The sequence below is a fragment of the Zonotrichia leucophrys genome, chromosome 7 (assembly GCF_028769735.1).
Source record: "Zonotrichia leucophrys gambelii isolate GWCS_2022_RI chromosome 7, RI_Zleu_2.0, whole genome shotgun sequence".
In the NCBI taxonomy this organism is placed as follows: Eukaryota; Metazoa; Chordata; class Aves; order Passeriformes; family Passerellidae; genus Zonotrichia; species Zonotrichia leucophrys.
In genome coordinates, this window is record NC_088177.1 from 6821635 (window position 1) to 6840939 (window position 19305).

General features: G+C 42.1%; 2 protein-coding genes across 6 annotated transcripts in view; one reads left to right on the plus strand and one right to left on the minus strand.

The window, feature by feature from the left end:
* The window catches only part of ACMSD (aminocarboxymuconate semialdehyde decarboxylase), a 38669-nt gene extending 20598 nt beyond the window's left edge, over nucleotides 1–18071 (minus strand). Inside the window, exons 1-3 of one of the 4 annotated variants that reach the window (XM_064718195.1) lie at nucleotides 17910–18071; nucleotides 15170–15240; nucleotides 12055–12110 (exon numbers count right to left, since the gene is read on the minus strand). Coding sequence is in view for 1 of the 4 variants with exons in the window: in XM_064718193.1 (XP_064574263.1) it covers nucleotides 54–110 (57 nt within the window). In the remaining 3 variants the exon portion in view is untranslated. Of the gene's footprint in view, nucleotides 1–53; nucleotides 445–12054; nucleotides 12111–15169; nucleotides 15241–16593; nucleotides 16715–17293; nucleotides 17318–17909 lie in introns of those variants that run through there. The other 3 variants (XM_064718196.1, XM_064718194.1, XM_064718193.1) reach the window with 3 other exon arrangements.
* Nucleotides 16837–19305, plus strand: part of TMEM163 (transmembrane protein 163) — an 85889-nt gene continuing 83420 nt past the window's right edge. The window contains exon 1 of one of the 2 annotated variants that reach the window (XM_064718197.1): nucleotides 16837–17182. In XM_064718197.1, coding sequence (XP_064574267.1) covers nucleotides 17029–17182 — 154 coding nt within the window. In that variant the 5' untranslated portion in view covers nucleotides 16837–17028. The remainder of the gene's footprint in view (nucleotides 17183–19305) is intronic. The other variant, XM_064718199.1, reaches the window with a different exon arrangement.

Genomic DNA, 19305 nt, shown 5'->3' on the forward strand with positions numbered 1-19305 from the left:
GGTAGAAATGGCTGCTGATAACCTAAAGCACTGAATATCTAAACTCTTATTACCTTTTTCAGGTCGGGCCATTCCTTAGGTAGAATGTGGCTATGAATGTCAATTTTCATTTTTGACGCGCCAGAGGTGAAATTCTCCTCCAGTGCTGAAGTTTTGTGTGTCAGTGCTGTGTGACAGACCCTGCTGTCCCTGGGTCACAGGTTGTCCCCTTTGGCTGCTGCCCAGATCCACCTGCTGTCCTATCGGGAGAATGGCATACAGTGGCCAACCAGGGAGCCTAATTCCAGAGGAGTGGCTCTTCAAAAGAACAAAGAGTTTGAGCAGAAAGTCCCCAGGGCAAAGGGAAAGTACTTGAGCAGCTGACCGAGGGCAAAGGGAAAATATTTGTTTATATCGGCACTGAAGTGATTTATTTTATACAGCATCTAAAATGTCAAAAATAAGTCAATAAAATTTTGTTAGTATAAATGTATTAAGCATGCTGACTTGAATTTCCTCCTTTCTCCCTCTTGGGTTGTGAAATTATTTGTAGAGGGCATGTAATATACCCTTGGAAGAATCACATATCCTCATCTATTCTCTGTTTTTCTTGCATTTTCTTTAAAGTTATATTAAACCCCCTCCAAAATATTGAATTTTAGCCAAATCTATGCTCTGCATTTTATATTCCCCCTCCTCATCATTGGTTCACTCAGGATATTTACACAAGCTACTGCATAAGAGTGCTTACTGCCTCTCAAGATGCCTCAAATATACAGGAATACATAGATGTATTTCAAATATACCAGCTTCTGCATCCTAAGTTAGGCTTAACTGGAGCTATTTCAGATTTCCTGTGAAACTACATCTCATCTTTTGCCCTTTACTCAATTTAGAATTACACTTTGCTTAAGATACCCTTGCTCTTTATTTGCGCTGTATTTTTGTCTGTAATTTATTCCCCCTGTAGTTTTATTTCAGTATATGTTACTCACACACCGTCCTCTTGTGAGTGTTTGTTAACCATTCCCTGATTAGTTTTTTTTAGTGAAAAATGCTGTTTTTCTTTCCCCAAACCCAAATGCTATTGTGAATCTTGCAACTTGATTAGTTTTTTAGTGAAACATGCTGAATTTTTTTCCCAAATCCAAATGCTGTTGTGAATCTTGCAACTTGAAATCAAGCATCTCGAAAAATAAACATCTTGGCCCATTTTGTTTTATCCTTTTTCTGACCTCTGTATTTTATTTGGGCTTGAAAAATTCCCCAGACTCTTGCATTTCCCTACTTGCTCAGTCATTAAACAAGTCTGCTTTGGATTTGGTCAGATAACTTTCATAGGAGTTATTTTTCATGTCAGCTTCTTGTGACAGGGTTGGTTGGTTGGTTGGTTTGTTGGTTGGTTGGTTGGTTGGTTGGTTGGTTGGTTGGTTGGTCAGTTGGTTGGTTGGTTTGTTGGTTGGTCAGTTGGTTGGTTGGTTGGTTGGTCAGTTGGTTGGTTGGTTGGTTGGTTGGTTGGTCAGTTGGTTGGTTGGTTGGTTGGTTGGTTGGTCAGTTGGTTGGTTAGTTGGTTGATTGGTCTGCTGGTTGGTTTGTTGGTTGGTTGGTTGGTTGGTTGGTTGATCTTTTACTTCCCTGCAGCACGAGGTCACTTAATGTTCCAAAGAAATAGGAAGCAGCAGAAAAGTATTCCCTAAATGAAGCAAGACAGCCAACAATTTGCTGTAACAGATCAAAACCCTGTGATGGAAAATAGCAATTATTTCTGTCTCAAACCCAACTCAATCTGTCCATGGCCAGGCTGCCAGGTTAAGCAGCACATTGTCTCTCCTGCCCCCAGGTGTGACAGCCAGGCTGTGTGATGTGGCACTGCAGTGTCAGCCTGTTGACAGCAGAGCTCCTGCATGGACTACAGCTGACAGAAGAAAGAAGTATTGATTCAGCTCTGGGAGCTCTGCATCCTGATGGGAGGCAAACACTTAAAGTGAGACATCTCCAATGAAGAGATGTCTGCAAGACAATGCTCTGCTTGAGCACAGAAAGCAGAGTGAAGTGAGGGAGAGGGGCACAGAGAGATTTGTGCACCTGAGTAGTCCAAAACACCAAGAGTCTTCAGTCACCAAAGCTGCAGGATTCCATGCAGAGCTCAGCTGCATTTCTTCAACACTGAGCTTAATTTTCCTCAGCTCTAAAAAAAGCTGTAGCTGTTAGTTACTGCTCCCAAGACACAGCTTAGCTTGCAAACACTGTAGTACTCCCACGCTGCATTTCATTTGTCACAACACATCATTTGGAAGCCACACCAGTTGAAGGCAAAGTGTGTGTCCATGCCACTTGGTCAGAGGGCAGTGAGACATCTGTGTCCAGCATGAGCCATTGGGCCAGCAGCAGAGACCTTCACTGGTTGGGAACAAAAAGCTCTTGAGATACTCAGGCACCAAATGTACTCTGAACTGGAAAACATGACTAACAACTCCTCCAAGGACAATCCAGCTAGAGGCTGTTCAGCCAAGGCTGATTTCAGACACACACACAAGCCCAGCAGATCTACAGGGTTTCATTTCAGTGTAGGGACAAGCACTAAAGTGAAAGTGGTGTTAATTGGAGGGCAGTAAGTGCTCTTTTCTGAAGCTATTTAGCTGCTTTTCTGAAGTGCAGAATCTGAGATTTGGAGTCTTCAGGATGGAAATTCGGTGTTATATTCTGGCTTTGCTTGCCGGGGTGAAAAGTGTTTCTTTGTGTCAGTGGGAAAACCCTGACATCTTCAAAAGAGGCTGCACCAACAAACACTGGAGAGCCCTGCAGAGAGCTCTGCCACATCCATGCTCCAAGGCAGCCCGTTTTCAATTAGGCTGAACAAAGAGGCAAATTCAGGATGCTGATCTCAGAAAGGGCTAAAGCACTCGCGCCAGTTTTTTATACCTTCCATTTTGCCTGTTCCTCTCTGGCTCCTGTTCTTGGGCGTGCACACTTGGTTGTGCAAATTGGCCGTTTCACACATGTGCACAGCTACGGAAAAACAAGTAGAAAACTCTTTGTGCTCGGTAGCTAAGATGAAGTACTTAAAGAATACGTTCTTTCCAAATGAAATAAATGTTGAGCAGCACACTTATATTGGTTGCTTAGCAACAGGTTATCCTTTGGCTGTGCTGGGGACTGCACGGGTCCTCTGAGACTGCCATCACAGACCTGCTTGGAAATGTCAGATTTGGAAAGGATGCAAAAGTCAGTAATTCTATTTTTTTCCTGTGGTATCAAATAATTAAACCTCTCCTATTAAATTAGCCTGATCACAGAACTTAAACCTCTTCTGGGACTCAAAAGCACACAGACTTCAGTGGGAGAGGTGTGGTCTGAGTTCTGCAGGGAAGAGCAACAATGGTTATGGTTTCCCTCCTAATGAGGAATTGCATTATGCAGTTCCCATGCAGCACTTTCCATGTGGAGCTCTCAAGTGCTATTTTTCTTGAGAAAACATTATTTCACCTAGCACAGCTACACCAGGAGGACATATCCAGCTACAGCTACACCAGTAGAGTCCTTAACCAAGATGTATCCTGGAGAATGAGTGGTATTGTGATTCCCTGTTCTCCAGTGCAATAAAACAAACACTCCAGTGGCTGCCTAAGCTCCTGGTGGCTTGCACAGACAGCTGGACTGCAATGCCAGGGTTTTCTTTATGCACATTCACAGAGACAACTGGAAAGGCACACACACCTCCAATCCACAGCCAGCTAAAGCAGCTCACGGTGGCAGCAGCGCAGGTGTGCTCATCATTAAATCCTGAAGGGCAGCAGATTTTTCTCTTTGTTATGAAAAAGCCTTAGCAGAAACAAAGAGCTGTGAGAGCCTCTGTTTACACAGACATCAGAGCTGCTGCTGCTGCTCTGTGCCCTGAGCCCATTTAGCCCTGCAGAGCACTGGGGCTTTTTAGCTCAGGTGTGGCACTGTCCTGGTGCCCCTCTGATGCTTCCAAGGTCTCAGCTATTAACTCTGCATGGTGAAGCTCTGCAGTTGCACAAGCTCAGGGTGATGCTCTCCAGGTGGGGACAGCTGCCACAGCCTTTTTGGGTCACTAAAATTTGTAATGTAAGTGTGTCCAAGGCTGCTGACGCCTTTGGCAGCACTGCTCTGTGACCACCATCCTGCGCGAGTTCTGATGAATCACACAGTGGTGAAAGCAAACACTGTCCTCTGCCAAATTCCTGACCATTACCGTGTTCTCTGTACCTAAGTGAAGCCATTAAAAAATACTTATTGCTAGAAAATATTACATAGCTGAAATTCAACTGTCATTCTAAAAGAATAAAAGAAAATTATATGGCTAACCTTCAAATAACATAATTATTTTCTTTATAGACTACAGTTGCAATCCTGCAATTTACACTTACCATGCATTTATCCTGCATAGAGATATTCTACCAAAAATGTAATTAAATAGATATTTTCTAAAATGTCAGTATGAAAAAATTAGAACTTTATTTTTTCCCCCCCATGATTAGACTCAAGCAAATAACAAATACTCTATTTAAGCATGAACCAGGCCAAGGTTCACTCCTGGGCAATGACAGCAACCAGACAGATACCAGCAGCATAAACATGGGCCAGAAAGAACAGATGGAATGAAGCTTAGAGATACCAAAAAATCATAATTTTCAAGTTAATATCCCATGGTAACATCTGAAATCATTTCAATTATTTAGAAGGCTGGTGCCTAAACAAATAAATAGTAACTCCTGCTGTATGTTGTCTCAACAACTTTTTTTCCTTGTTTGCTAGATAGCCAAATCCTCACTTTTCCCTCGTTGCAGAGGCCTCTCTGTGGCACCCTTTGGGCACATCTGAGTTCTGGGGACAAGGAGAGTGTTCTCAGAGCTTTCAGAGAGGAAGGGAGTGCCAAAGCACACACCTCTCCAGCTCTGCAGGTGTTTTCAATGTAAATGTTTGGGGTTTTGTGCTGCAGCTACATTTATACATTCGTCTGGAGGGGGGAGTTTGGCAGGGAATTCCTCCCCAGAACATTTCTGGAGCCTGCTTTCACTAGCTGAGTCCAGCTACAAACAGGCAGGTAAAACTGCCTTTTGTTTTTTTATTCCAACATTAGGAATTTAATAACACCCTCTGAGGATGAGCCACCTTCTTCACAATTTCTAAAATAGATCCACGACTTCCTGGCTGTGTTTAAATGTGCTTTACTAATTTGCTTGATTTTGTTTTTTCTTTATTTGCTAAAAAAATATTAAGAAATTGGCATTTTCGTGCTCACAGCTACAGCCAGGACTGTATTACTGATACACCAAAACATCTGTGTTAATTTCTGTGTGTGAAGATCAGAAAAAAAGCTGCTCCTAAATAAGATCTATTTTCCCCTTCAGGATATTGCCACTCATCTCCATCCAATGTTTCATTTAAACTTTTTAACAATTGAAAAAAATTTCAGGTGTTTTAGAAGAGCTCTATGTTAATTAATAATTTCAGACCCAACAGAAAGACCCCATAAGTCACCAGGAAACCCAGTTGTTACTGCAGAGATCAATCAAGTGGAGATTCAAAAAGCAATTTGGAAAGACAGACCTGGAAAGACAGACCCATTTAGATGAGGAATCACAGGTAAATGAGCTCAGTAATTAAACACCAGAGTGCTGCTTGTGGACTCGGTGTGATGGCCCGTGCCAGCTTGGTGCCTCAAAAGCAAGATGTGCGTTATAAATCAGGAATTTAAAATGCTGTTGGTGCAGCTCCCTGTGATGCTGCAGGCTGCAGTTGGTGGAGCACAAGCAGAGGCTGCAGAGCTCCCAGAGAGCACAAATCTCCCATGGATGGCCCTGGGATGTGACCCGGGCTGGCCCTCCCTGGTGCCTCTGCAATGTCAGAGCAGGACTGGGCAGAGCTGAGCACGGCGCTGATTTATAATCAGTGCTTTACACATTCATATCATGCACTGCCTGGGGAATGGGTGCTTTAAAATCCCTTTGTCTCGAGAAATTCAGCTTTTTCAGGAACAGAAATGCCTCCAAATATCCGTTTTTCTAACATGCTTACTTGTCTCTGCTGTATGTTATTGAACAACTGGGTGTATTGAAATCCCTTGGGGCACAACCATTAGGATCCCAATGTAGGATGCATGCTTCAAATGCCAGGATTGGGATGGTGCTTCTCACTGAGTGTTCACCATTAATAATAAATAATAAAGGAAATTTCTGTCACTAACCGTTCTATATCTGGTAACTAGCAATACGATTTCATACCATTTGTGAAACTCTCAAGTTTTGGATCCTAGTAATGAAATACATGTGTTTATTAAAATTAATCAATAATACAAATAATGTATTATTGTAATGTAATAGGAATTAATGTATTATTGTAATTTAATAGGAATTACCATGATTAATGCCTATTAATTTATAATATTACTAACCAACCAAAAACTACATTCAATCTCTTCATCTCCAGTGACAAGAGGAAACTGAAACAAATTAGAGCATCTCCAGTTGCTCTAATTCAGTGGATCTATACCCTAGTTCATATTTGCAGTTTGTAGGTACTTCAACAATTTGGTTGAAGGCTGATTTCATGAGGTTTTTTATAGCAGTGTTGTAAAAGGGTTGAATCCCATCACCCATCACAGGAAAACACAAACCATAAGCACTTCTGTGTCAAGGAATCACACATTGCATTATCTACACCCATGCACTGCACAGGACAATTAAACTCATAGTTTATCAAACCTTAGGGTATAGCATGAGTAAAATAAAGTTTTAAACAGAAAACACAAACAGTTTAACAGCCTGAGTTCATGGCAATCTTTTGGTAAGTTTCTCCAGGTGGCATCAATCTGCCCTCTTCACAAAAGCCAATTTAGAAACAAGCACAAGTTCTGCTTTTCTATTATATGTTCCAACAGCATGAGGATTTAAAAGACTTCTTTTATACTAAGCTAATATTTACTTGATTTCTTGTCCTTGGATACTTTTCCATTATTGGGCCAGGCTAACTGAACTGGTTCATCCAGCTCATACTCTACACCTCTCTTGCAGTAAAATGTTGCAATATTGGATTGCCCTTTTCCAGCCTGGAGCCTCTTACATTCTACATAAAGAATAAAGAAAAAACCCAGCTCAGAATACAAAATACAGGGAAGGGTACCCTGGATAACACACATCTGACCCGTTCTGTTCAAGGTGTTGGACTTCTGCTCCACCTCAGATGGAACTTCACTGGTCAGGACTTGAGGTTCTGGGAGCCTCACTCTTGAGCATCACATAATTTTATAAAGGGGTTGCTAATAGCTCATCTGGGTGGAGGAAACAGCAGCATCTCTATATTTAAACTTGAAGTGATAAGTTATTCTGATTACCTATCCTGAATTAGCTGCTAAATAAAAAAAAAGCTCATGTGTGGCTCTTTATTTAAGAACAATTTTCAGCACTGCAGCTTTACTTAGGACACCTCCCATCACTTCAGCTGGGGCCATGCAGCTGGAAAGGAAGCAATCTGCAGCACTGAAGTCACTCTTTAAATGTTAAATGCAGAAATGGTTGGGCAGGTTTTATTCTAAAAAGCACATTGCACACATGATCAGATATTGTTGCCATGGCTGACTTCCTTTATTGCTTTGAGTAAATCCATATTTGATGCATTAAGGATGGATTGGGTTGCTGTTGGGTAGAAGCAGGTCAAGTGATGTTTAAGCCACAGTTCTAAGCATAGACTAAGTGCAAACACAATGGATAATTTCTTATTTTTTAAATCTTTAGCATGTGCAATCATAGTCGACCTATTATTAACTTGCACTTAATGCATAATGCCAACTAGTGGGAAAATCAACAGGTTTAGATGCAACAAGTCTGGATATCCCATGCAGTATCAATCTAATTAGTGTTGCAACCGCTGGACAGGTTTAATATGGAAATAAGTTTAAAGCAAAAGAACCTCCACAAAAACAAATCTTTACAGATGATGATTAAGATCCCTTCCAACTGAAATTATTCCATGACTCCATGAAAATTTAAATATCTTCCAAAGATGTTTTATCCTCAAAGTTAAGATAAGCATACAATTTCAATGAACTTCTATTTAAAGTGATTATGGGATGTGAAACAGACCTCGGTAGCTTCTTGATTTTATTTCCTGATTAAATTTCATGTAGAGATTGAATTTTTGGTAAACACAATTACACAAACTTCAGCCTGATAAAGGAGGCAATTTAAAGTTTACTGATACATCAGCCAGAACAACCTGTAATTCTGGAGAGTTTCACAATGAAATGATCTTCATAAGCATGAGGTCACTTTTCCATACCCATAAATAAAAAAGGAAACAAATTGACCAGAATTCAAAGTTATGTAAGGTAAAGGCAGTAGACTTATCATAAAAAGAGAAAGTAGAAGAAGGGGCTTAGATAGACTATCAGACAAGTAATGTACTCCACTGAGAGCCCTTCTAAAATCAACAGTAAAGCAGCAACCCAAGAGGAATAATTCATCAGGATTTTATCCTTCAGGAAAACATAGCACTTATCCTTTATTGGTAAATTAACCTGCTCTTAGGCTGGAATTATCACTTTCTCTAAACCTCTGCCCATTTTGTGTCAACCTGCTTTGATATTAGTTTATTTATCAGTTACAAGGTAAAACCTTACAGTGGTATAACCCCTGATGTTCATATTAGCTAAATCCAAGGACTTTGGGCCTGAAGGACCCTGTGGAGATCATTGAGTCCAACCATTTTCCCTGGGTAGGACCATAAGCATCACTATCCCAGGTCAGCTGTGGTTACCTGTGGCTTTTGTGGTAGCTGAACTTAGAAATCCTCCAAGGGACAAATTTCCACCCCCTCTCTCAGTAACCTCTTCTGGTGATGCACCAACATCATAGTGAAGAACATTTTCCTAATGTTCCATCTGAACCTCTCATGACACAGTTTGTGACTGGCTCAGGCCATTCATTCTCATTGTCCCTCTTCAGTTTTAGAAAGGGAAGAAGAACAAACAATTCTATTGTAGTGGTAAAAGAGATTTTGCACAGCAGAATAATGGGGAAAAAATGATCTTATTAAAAAGTTGAATGTATACCCCCAAATTCTCAGCCTGCAAGTAATTCTCAAATGAGTAAGCCAAGAAAGAGCTATCCAGAGCAAAGTTAGAGGAGTGCAAGTTAAGAAATACAAAGAAAAAAGCCAGATCTATCTCATAACTAAGTAATAACTACACCCAAACTCTAATAATCTCTTGCAGTTATTGTCTGGTGCAAGAAGTGTGCTCAGCTGCAGAAACTGGGCTCCTTTTGCACATGAAATGTGCAGTGGGTCTGTGTGAGTGTTTTGGGGCTGTGACTGCCACAGTGAGGCCTTTATCTGCTTCACACGTCTGTGTTACAATATTGGCCCACTTGTTAAAAGTCCAACTGATTAAAAAGCACATCACTTTGCCTCTGTTAGCTGAATTTCAAACTTTATAGGAAGAATCTTTTTTTCTTGTGACACACAACAAAAAATCCCGTCTGACCCAAATATTGCTTGCAGTTGACTCAACCTGAAAAGTCACTTTGTGATGCACCTCCTGCTAACAAATTATAAACTGGTATCCTAAATGTGACAAAGCCCAGACATGTGAAATGAAGGCACTTTGGTACAAAGATAGGACAAAGTCTGTGGGCAGGTTTTTAATTAAAGAAAAAAGTGAAGAAAACAGGTACTTTTGGACACACAAATCCTGAAGTCGGGAAGACTGTACATCTAGCTACACTTTCTGAGCATATTATTGGAAATCATTAAACTTGTTGGTTTAATGAAAGTTATTATTTCTATTTACAGATATTGCCTCTGTTTGCCTAAATATATAATTGCAATAGATTTGTATAGCCCAGTATCAGCTGTGTTAGTCAATGGAAAAAGCAAAAAATAATCAAACGATATCAATTCTTTCAGTAAAATACAACCTCTTTAAATATCCATTTTCTAATAGAAGAATGTGAAAATTAAGTGAAACTTCTGTGGCTATTAAGGCATCCCTGCACCCCAATACCATCATCATGGTTTTGATGATGGAGAGGGAGCTGCCTGCATTACTCTCTGGCTGCCTGTCCCTTGATAACTTTTAGGCCTCATCAAAAGCTTTTAGACAGAATCTGAAAGAGACAGAAATTGACTTTCATCATAGTCTGATCAAATTATATGACTGACATTGTCATCTTTCTTTTTGGTTACAGGACAATTTTATTGCAGCAGAGGTTCAAAATTTCACTGATATTTTGAGCTTCAAACTTCAATTGCATTTAAATTTTAATTTTACTGGTTGTTTAAGAAGGCATTTGTAGGTGGAGTGGATTTAAAACTCTTCATTCTATAGGAAAAAGTTCTTCATTTTCCTAACGATGCTCCTCTCCCTTGTAAAATTGGCAAATGCTAACAGCCATGCACAACTCTATCACTGCTAATATAACATAAATGTTTTATTTGGGTTACATGTTTTACAAAATACTCATTTTGGCTTTTCCAAACACTCTCTATAGTAACCCTTGCTAAATACTCAGGTGGGAATGTGCAGATCCCCAGCAAGAATTCATTTGGCACCAGAAAAGGATAAAATACTCTTCAATAAAATGTGGAAATATTATCATCTCATAGAGTTTATCAAACAACTTACAGCAAAAGTGAGCTGTGGAGTATTTACTCAAGAGCAAAGTAGAAGCAATCTAAGTATTATTGCTATAGAGGAGTAGAAAATGTAATTCCCTCTAACACTCAGGGTCTTTTGATAAAAATACAGCAAGAGAAAAAATTGATGACGCAAGGAATAACACACCAAACCACAAATTAGAGCTTAAAATATGAGAAAAGATGTGAGTTGGGCACTATTCCCCATAAAACCTATTTTTTATTTTTCTTTTTTTTTTTTTTTCAGGCATTAGGTCCTTACCTTAAAAGTAGGGATTACCACTCTTAATTTTTTTCATGTTTTAAGTGCACAGGATAAAATTTATAAACTCTAAATATTTCATACATGCAAGGGGGGAATCTGAGTATGAAGTAAATTTGTGTCTACCTTTTCATGCAGCCTTTTTTAACAAAACCTGGGCCTGACATGTTGGGAAAAAGGGCTCAATGGGGGCTCCTGGTGCATCAGGAGGAATGCACTCAGCAAAAGTGACTCAATCTATTGGTGATAAAAAGAATGTTTTGTGATTTCTGTAGTTCACATATCTCATGTTTAATCACATGAACTTAATGGAAAATTGTGTATAAATTTTCAAAATGAATATGAGAATACTTGAAGTTATGCAAATACGTTAGAAGTGTCGGGTTGTTAAAATGCTTTAGGATGGGAATTATCATCAAGTAATTATAAGCAATTGAATAAGTTTATTACAAAATTATATTATTTTGCTTCCTAGGAATTTCCTAGCTTTTTTGTTTCTTATCTTTGATGCAAAAATCAAACATCAGCTGCCTAAAGTCACATCATCCAATAGACTCTGGTTAGAGTTTCATTGGGAATAGGATCTCTCTACATGGTGTGGAAAGCAGGAAAAAAGTAAAAAAGAGGAAGATTATGACTTAAGTAACAGGTTGTTACCTCTTGAAAATTAATTTTCCCTTCCATTTCTCTTCAATACTTGTGAATATTAACAATGAAATAAAAGCACAGTCAAATAAGCCAGTTTTATTCAGTTACATAAAACCTGGAAATGAGAGGTCTGCAGTGGTACAAAGAAACAGCATTGTTTGCAGTAGACACATTTAGTCTTGCTTAACTGCAAAATATTTCTCTGAACAAAATAATGAGATTAGTTTTTATGGTTTCCCATATTTGCACAGCAGTTTTGTCTTGAATTAAGAATGACTCTTAAAATAGTTTGAAAATGCTCACTGTCAAGAATCTTTTCCAAGATTTTCTGCTCATTTTCAGATGACATATTTTGCAGCCTCTGCTTTTATTCCTCCTATGTTGCCACAATGGAATCTATCAGAGCTTGTGGCTCATGCTGGCTGTGGCATTTTTTGCAAATATGATCCTGCAACAGCATTGTGTAGGGAAAGGGTAGGTGCTTATGTGAGGTCTCATCAATTACTCACCAAGGTCACCGCATGCTGTATTCTCTGGGAATCATATTAGGGGCACTCTTCACAGCCTGAAGGAAAAGGCACTGAATTATCATATTCTTTTGCCAAAATAACATTCTGATTTCTTTTGACCCAAAGTTAATATTCAGTCTAAAAATACCAAGAAGAGAGACAGTTTCAATTTAAACTCTGTTTAACCCAGTGCAAGAGAAAAACACTGAACCACTGACATACATTGGATAATAATTTAAGCAAGCTCAGTGGTTTAAAGATTATTGTAGTGTTGTGTACAAACATCAATATTATTTTTAGTTTTAAATTATAAAAACAAGGTGACTAATACTAGGCTGAGAGGTATCCAGACCAGGGTAAAAGAACCTGGTGGTCTGATCCTACTGAGCACTGAAAATGCTGTGGGGCGACAGGTGAGCCACAGAACAAGAGCAAGATCTGTGTCTGCCTCTGCCTGCATGCCACCCAATAAACTAGCAAACAAACAAATAAACAAAGAGTTTAAAAACATCCTACAGTGTGTAGCCTAACTTGTTTGTAGAAGAAAACTGTAGGAGAAAAGAAGGCTATGGCAGCCAATGTTGCACAGGATGGTTGAGGGACTATTAAAGTGATAAGACCTGTGAAAAAAAAGTGAAATATAGAATTTGGAAGTTTTCATCACTAAACAGACATATTTAACCTAATCATTAGAGAAGGACATGTCTAAATGTCCTCAAGTATCTTATCACCTCATCCACAGACAGACGTGAATAGGGAGCTGTAGTGCAAAATTACTGAGCTCTTAAGCACCACAAAGACTTATGGAAGGTGCTGCCTTTTGGAATACCAGGACAACTCAGTTTCAGACTTTGTCCTAGAGGAGTGACACTGAAGATGAGCTATATTGATGACCTTTATGAGACTGATGGGCACCTTTAGAGCTGGATTGGTTCTGAGTTTTGTTTGAGATATGTCCCTGCAGCCCTGCTCCTGCTGTAGGGCCATGAAAGGCATATTGATCCAGTAAGGAAGTGAGAATTTTCTTTTGACTCTCAGCCATGAAATGTCTGATACACCAAAGTAATAAACCATCCTGGCTGGCACTTGCACTTCCTGCAATTTAATGCCACTGACAAACACAGAATTTTGCTGCCAAAAAGGGGCAGTTTTGTGTTTAGTGCATGTGTGAAATGCAACCCAGCAAACAAAATGGTGTGTGGGATTGTCTTGCTCTTATGCCTTTAAGCACAATAACAAATAATCACCAGGTCAGCTGACCAGCTCTTTCTAAATCTGCAAGAGTGCTCTTAATTTAAGTGCTGCACTTAAGATGTTGGTCAATATGGAACATGGACAAAGTAACATCAATGAAACCAAGCAAAATTCCTTCTCAGGAACCTTTGAGTGCACCACTGTGTTCTCCTAATTCAAGTGAAAACATTCCAGTCAGTAGTGCTAAAATGAAAAGGAAAACCAGAATTTCAAATTCAATTGACATTATTCATAGGGAGGGAGGGAAGGGAAGAAGGAAGGAGGGAGGGAAGGAAGGAAAGGAAGGAAGGAAAGGAAGGAAAGGAAGGAAAGGAAGGAAAGGAAGGAAAGGAAGGAAGAAGGAAGGAGGAAGGAAGGAAGAAGGAAGAAGAAGGAAGGAAAAGATAGGAGGAGGAAGGAAGGAAGGAAGGAAGGAAGGAAGGAAGGAAGGAAGGAAGGAAGGAAGGAAGGAAGGAAGGAAGGAGATAAAAGAGCCATAACAAAAGCAGACCACAGACGGTACAGATAAGGAAGAAGTTTTTTGTGTTGTTGCTGTTTGCTGTGGTGCATGAGACTTCCATCTCATCTGAAATCTCCTTTCTCTGGAAGTCAAAATATTATGAAAATTACAGGCAGTTCCAGCTGGGAAAAAAGTTCTGCAAATGTGTATTAATCTTGCAGCAGAGACATTGTTTTTGTTTTTTAAATTGATTTTGGGTTTCCATTATTCCTATCCAACAAAAGGAGGTTTGAGGGACCAAGAAATAAAATAATGTATTAATATGGCTATTAGAGCAAGGCTTTTTACCTTAATTAACTTTGCCTATGGGTTTCATACGTAAGAAGTCCAACAGGGCTGGAAAACAGGATCCATGCCTTTAAAAATCTAGCCCTATATCTTTATCCAATTGAATACACTTTGTGTGAATGTCATGAGAAATAAGAGGCAATTCTGGAAAGCAGCTTCCAGCAGCTCTGATATGACAGTCCTTCTGCTCCTCAGTAGCCAGTTTGTATAGACAATGGAGTGTTCTGAAAGGCCCTTCATTGTGGATCTGCCTAATGTTTTGAATTTGTATTTGCTAAATGCAGTGTATGACCCTTCTCATGCTGTGTTTGAAAGCACTGAAGAGAGTCATTTAAAATAAACTATAATACTCTTTGCAGGCATCATATTATTTGCTATAGCCTGAACACTATAGCAATTATACAATTAGAGATAGCTCCAGTCCCTGCCAGACACAGCTTTATGTAAGAACAGCAATTGAGGGCAACTGAAAAAAAGAGAAAGAAACCCATTAAAGTTTAAAACTTTTGCTTTGGTGTTCCTAGTTCCTATTTTTCTCTAAATCATTTGGAAACCTACCCCTTTGACCTCCTTTTAAAGAAATGGAATTAGGAATCTCCAGGCACTTTCCTCTTGGTTTGATTTCTGGAAGTTCTAAGAATACCAAAATAGCTCTGAGAGACTAAGAGAAAGGAGGTGGTGTTCAAGGAGAGCCACTGGTCAGTTTCTCATTTACCAAGGAATAAGGGAGTTCTTACTGGAATGGATCAGATATGGATTTATCTCCATAAAAGAGGAGGGATCCTGCAATAACTGCATTGGGGAGCATTGCATCTGTTGCAGCAATTTCAAGGGAGCCTTCATGGTTTGTCCTGGCTGTGCTCTGCATGGGATGGTGCCACCAGAGGTTTCTGTGTCCCTGTGAGGTCCCAAAGAGTGGTTGGTCCCCATTCCTTCTCTCTGACCAGGTTACAAGACTGGTTCTACTAATTTAAGGATTCTCACTTTACAGACATACTTTAAGTGAAAGAAACGCATCACTATCTATTTTTATGGTAAGCAACAAAAGGTGAGGCTTTTCTACTTTTCATTTACCTCTCTCATGCGTACATCCATCTGCTGTGGCATCTTGCATGTTCTAGGTAACCAGAGCTTAATACAGAGCCCTTAAAGAAAAAAGAAATCAATTTTTAAAAAATGAAATTACTAGTTTTCAACCCCTCGCAACTCAGTCCAAACCTCAAAATAACAGTTCCCTCAAAAGAACTCACTTGTGTTAACTTATGCACATGAGAAAAAAAAATCTTTTGACATTAATATCAAATAGGTATGTTGTAATTTACCATCTCATGAGGAAAAATCAAGTAATTTTGGCATTGCTTATATTCATATTAATGCTGATCCAGCTAGAAGAGCAAGAGCTCTGGGATCACAAAGCAGGGTAGGATAGCTAGGGGTGAAGGTGAAATTTGGGTGAGAGTCATGAAGACTTCAAAAATATTTCATACAGAAGTGTAGTATACTATACAGAAAAAAATCATAACATTAGGTAAAAACACCAATGCCTCACATTACAACAGCCATCTCCACTCCACAAGATTGCCAAAATGCCAATCAATTTCTAAACCAGTATTTTATGCCATTTAACATTTATTTATATTTTACTTCTACTTCTTCAAATAATTAATGATTTAAAATGCAGATTGAAAGATTTAGAAGATTAGTATACAGTTTTAAGAGGCATTTCTTAAAATTAAGACATATTGGTAATCATGTTGCACTGACAATTTTTAGACAGGTATTACTAAACTACTACAAAACTTTTTGCAAGGCTGACATAGCCAAGATTCTGACAGTTATAAAATCATGTCCCTATGTTGGCATCAATATTGATTTCCTGCTGGCCTTTCTATACTCGCCAAATTCACTAATTTCTCAAAGGAGAAAGGCAACCTGATCTTCATACAACTTTAATCGGGATTATATCCTTATGTATCGCCAAAGGACCAGGGCTGCGATGCTTAATTGTCTTTTGATATTTTCCTAGACAAATTTTTCAAGTCAAAAACATGCTGCAGCTTCAAAATATATCTACATGCTAGTAAGCATGCAGTTGGGAGACTGTGCTGGCACAGAGAACGCTTTGTTTGTTTGCACCTCTCCATCTAGCCATTAGGAACCAGCGCAGAAGAGCAAGCAGCCCTGACACAGATTTATCTGTGAAATTTTGCATTTTTAAAAAGCATTTCTGCGCTCTTGAGATTTTAGGGTTTTTTTCTGTGGTCTTGTGCAGCCCTAGGAAAGGCAGGCGAGCAATCTGAGGAGGCCAGCAAGGGGAGCCCCATGTTTCAGCGTGAGATCGCTGCACGTTCGAGGGCAGTTTTAAGGCAACTCTGAGTGTGACAGCGCTGCGGGCTCTGAGGGGCGCCTGTGTGGGGCGATTCTGCTCCCATCCCGATAAGGGGCAGAGGCAGGGCGAGAACGAGCGCATCCCCAGGCAAGGGGAGCCGTGTCTTTACCTGCGTGAGGGGAGGCGAGGCGGGCAGGGCTCGGGAGCGCTCCGGCTCCGACAGCGCCCGGACAGCGCTTCCCCCCGGGCCCGGCTGCGGGAGGAGGAGAGGAGGAGGAGGAGAGGAGGAGGAGGAGGAGGAGGCAGAGCCCGCCATGGCGAGGGGAGGCTGAGGAGGCTCCCGCTGCCGGGCCCGGCGGGGCGGGGAGGGGACGGGCAGCGCCGGGAGGCGGCACCGCGCTCCACCTGCGCTCTCGCCGCGGGCAGGGATGAGGCGGCCGCGGGCAGCGGCGCTCCCGGAGTTTGTTCGCTGCCCGTCCCCGTCTCCCTGATGCTCTGAGCCGGAGTCTCCTCCTCTCCCCGGGCTCGCACCCGGGCTGGATGCTCCGCTCCCTCCTCGCCTCCCCGCCACAGCCGCCGGCCGCCTCCCGCCGCCCCGCCAGAGATGGAGCCGCCCGCTGCGCCCCTGGACACCACTCCGGACCCCGCCATCGTGCAGCCCCCCGGGGCCAACCCGCCCGGTGCCCCCCGGGAGCAGCAGCAGGAGCAGCTGCGGATCGGGGAGAGCGGGCAATTCAGCGAGGGGCTGGAGGACAGAGGTGAGCGTCCGTCCGTTCGTCCGTCCGTCCGTCCCCTGCCTTCCTGCACGCTGCCCTGCGCTGTGGCGAGCCCCACCACCTCCCCTGAGTCCCGAAGAGACTCATACCCACCCCGACGGCTCCTCCGACACCCTCTCCGCAGCATCCTCTGTCTCTCTCTCCTGGACCCGTACCCTCCCCACGCCGCCGCAGCCGCCCTGCCCGTCCCCTCCCCTCCAGCCCTTCAGCACACACCGGTTCTTGCCCCCCGAACTCCCCCTCCAGCCCAGCTCGCCCACCCCTCATCCCGCCGCTGGCAGCCGCTCGACATCCCCCCCGCGCCGCCCTCGAAGCTCTGCCCCGTTTTAGCTCCCGTGCGAGCGCTCCGCGACAGCTTTGAAGTATTTTTATAAACTCTATTCGTGGCTGTTCGCAGCTCCCCGGGAGGGAACTCGCCTGCCTGCCTGCCTGGCGGCGGAGCGGCTGCACACGGCTCCGCAGGCAGCGCCCGGCCCGGGGCGCGGCGGCGGCATCGGCGCTCCCGGAGCTCCCGGGTTTCTCCTCGGAGGCCGCCGAGGTGCCCAAGCTATCGGGGTGGTCGCAGCCGCCCCCCGAGCAGCGGCACAACGCGGCGTTTCTGGGGGTCCGCCCCAGCCAGGCTGCGGGTTAAAGTCGGGGCAGTTGTGTCCCTTCCCCCACCGAGGTGTGCGCTTACACACAACTCGGGTTTTGTTATTGACGGAAATACCTGACCAGGTGTTTGGAAGGTGCCGGCTTGCAAACCGCGTTACGCTTTGGTGCCAAGCACATCCATTTCGAACATCTGTTCAGGGCTCACTCACCTGCCGCCCACAAAGGCAGCTGCCATTTTAACCCTCCCCATTGCCCTGTCCTCCACAACGCCTCCAGGCTCCTCTTCCACACCATTTGTCTCCATCTTTTAATTTCACCTATTGGCTTCCCTTAGCCTGTCTCTCTGTTGCCTTTTCTTCCTTTTCCATTTTGCTTTCAGCATCCAGAAGTCCTTTTGTGTTCCCAGTGTTCATCCACAGCCCCTTTCCACATATCCCCTATATGTCCTGCTCCATGCCCAGCTCCCCGAAGCCCGTGCCTGCTCACAGATCGTAGACACGAAGTAGAGGAGTGAGGGGGAAGAGCATTCACCACCTTCCTGACAAATTCCAGTCGTGCTGGGGCTGGGGACAGCCCTTGCTCCAGGGGTACCCTCACTGTCACTGCCGGTGGCTGGGGACAGGCTTTGTGCCTGCCTGAGGGCAATCTGAGCTCTCTTTTACGTGAGTGAGGAATTTTGGTTATGGTTCCCACACAGAAGTTTGGGTACAGAAAATTCTAATTAGTGCCCAGTATGACAGAGCCAAAGGAGAAAGCTGTCCCTTTGGCATTAAGGGTAGTTCCATAAAGATAGTGTCTGTTGTACCTAACCTATCTCTTTCTGTGATGGAGATGAAGCTAAAGCCACTGATTTAATTTTCTTCCTTGCCTCCATGCTCTTTCTATGGCCCTTCAGTACCTTTCTTTTAGCCTTTGCTGTAGTTACTGGTTCCATGTGTACCAGGATAATTTCATTGTAGAGGGAAATCTGGTATGCTTTTTGCATGTTGTCCCTGTTGAAAATGTTAGCAGTCTGTCCTTTTAGATTGTACTTTTTCCTACAATCTTTTCCAGTGAATCATACCAGATCCAGTTATAGAGATGGTGCTTCCATGTTTGCTAAAAATAAATACTAACCCTAAATTTTGGAACTAGATATTTGCTCTTTAAGAGCGAGATCTAAAATTGGTGATAATTTTGTGGATGGGACCCTTAAATTAACATCCTTAGGTGAACAGGTTTTTTATTAGCCTTGTACCTTCCACAATTTCTAACTTGACATTTTAAAATGATCCCTTAGCCAAATAGAAAAGTACTTCTGGTAAGTCAGCATATGGTAAAGAATATCCTAGAATCACTTCACAAATATGCCAAGCTTGTGTTCTGCAACTGTTAGGCAGGTTTTTTTCTCCTTCTGATTTTTTTATGGGAAGAAAATCTGTTAATATGTGAAGATGCTGAAAGATAAATTAAAAATCCAGTGAATTTAGTCAGTTCCTCATCTTTTCTATACCTCAAGGATATCCATGTGT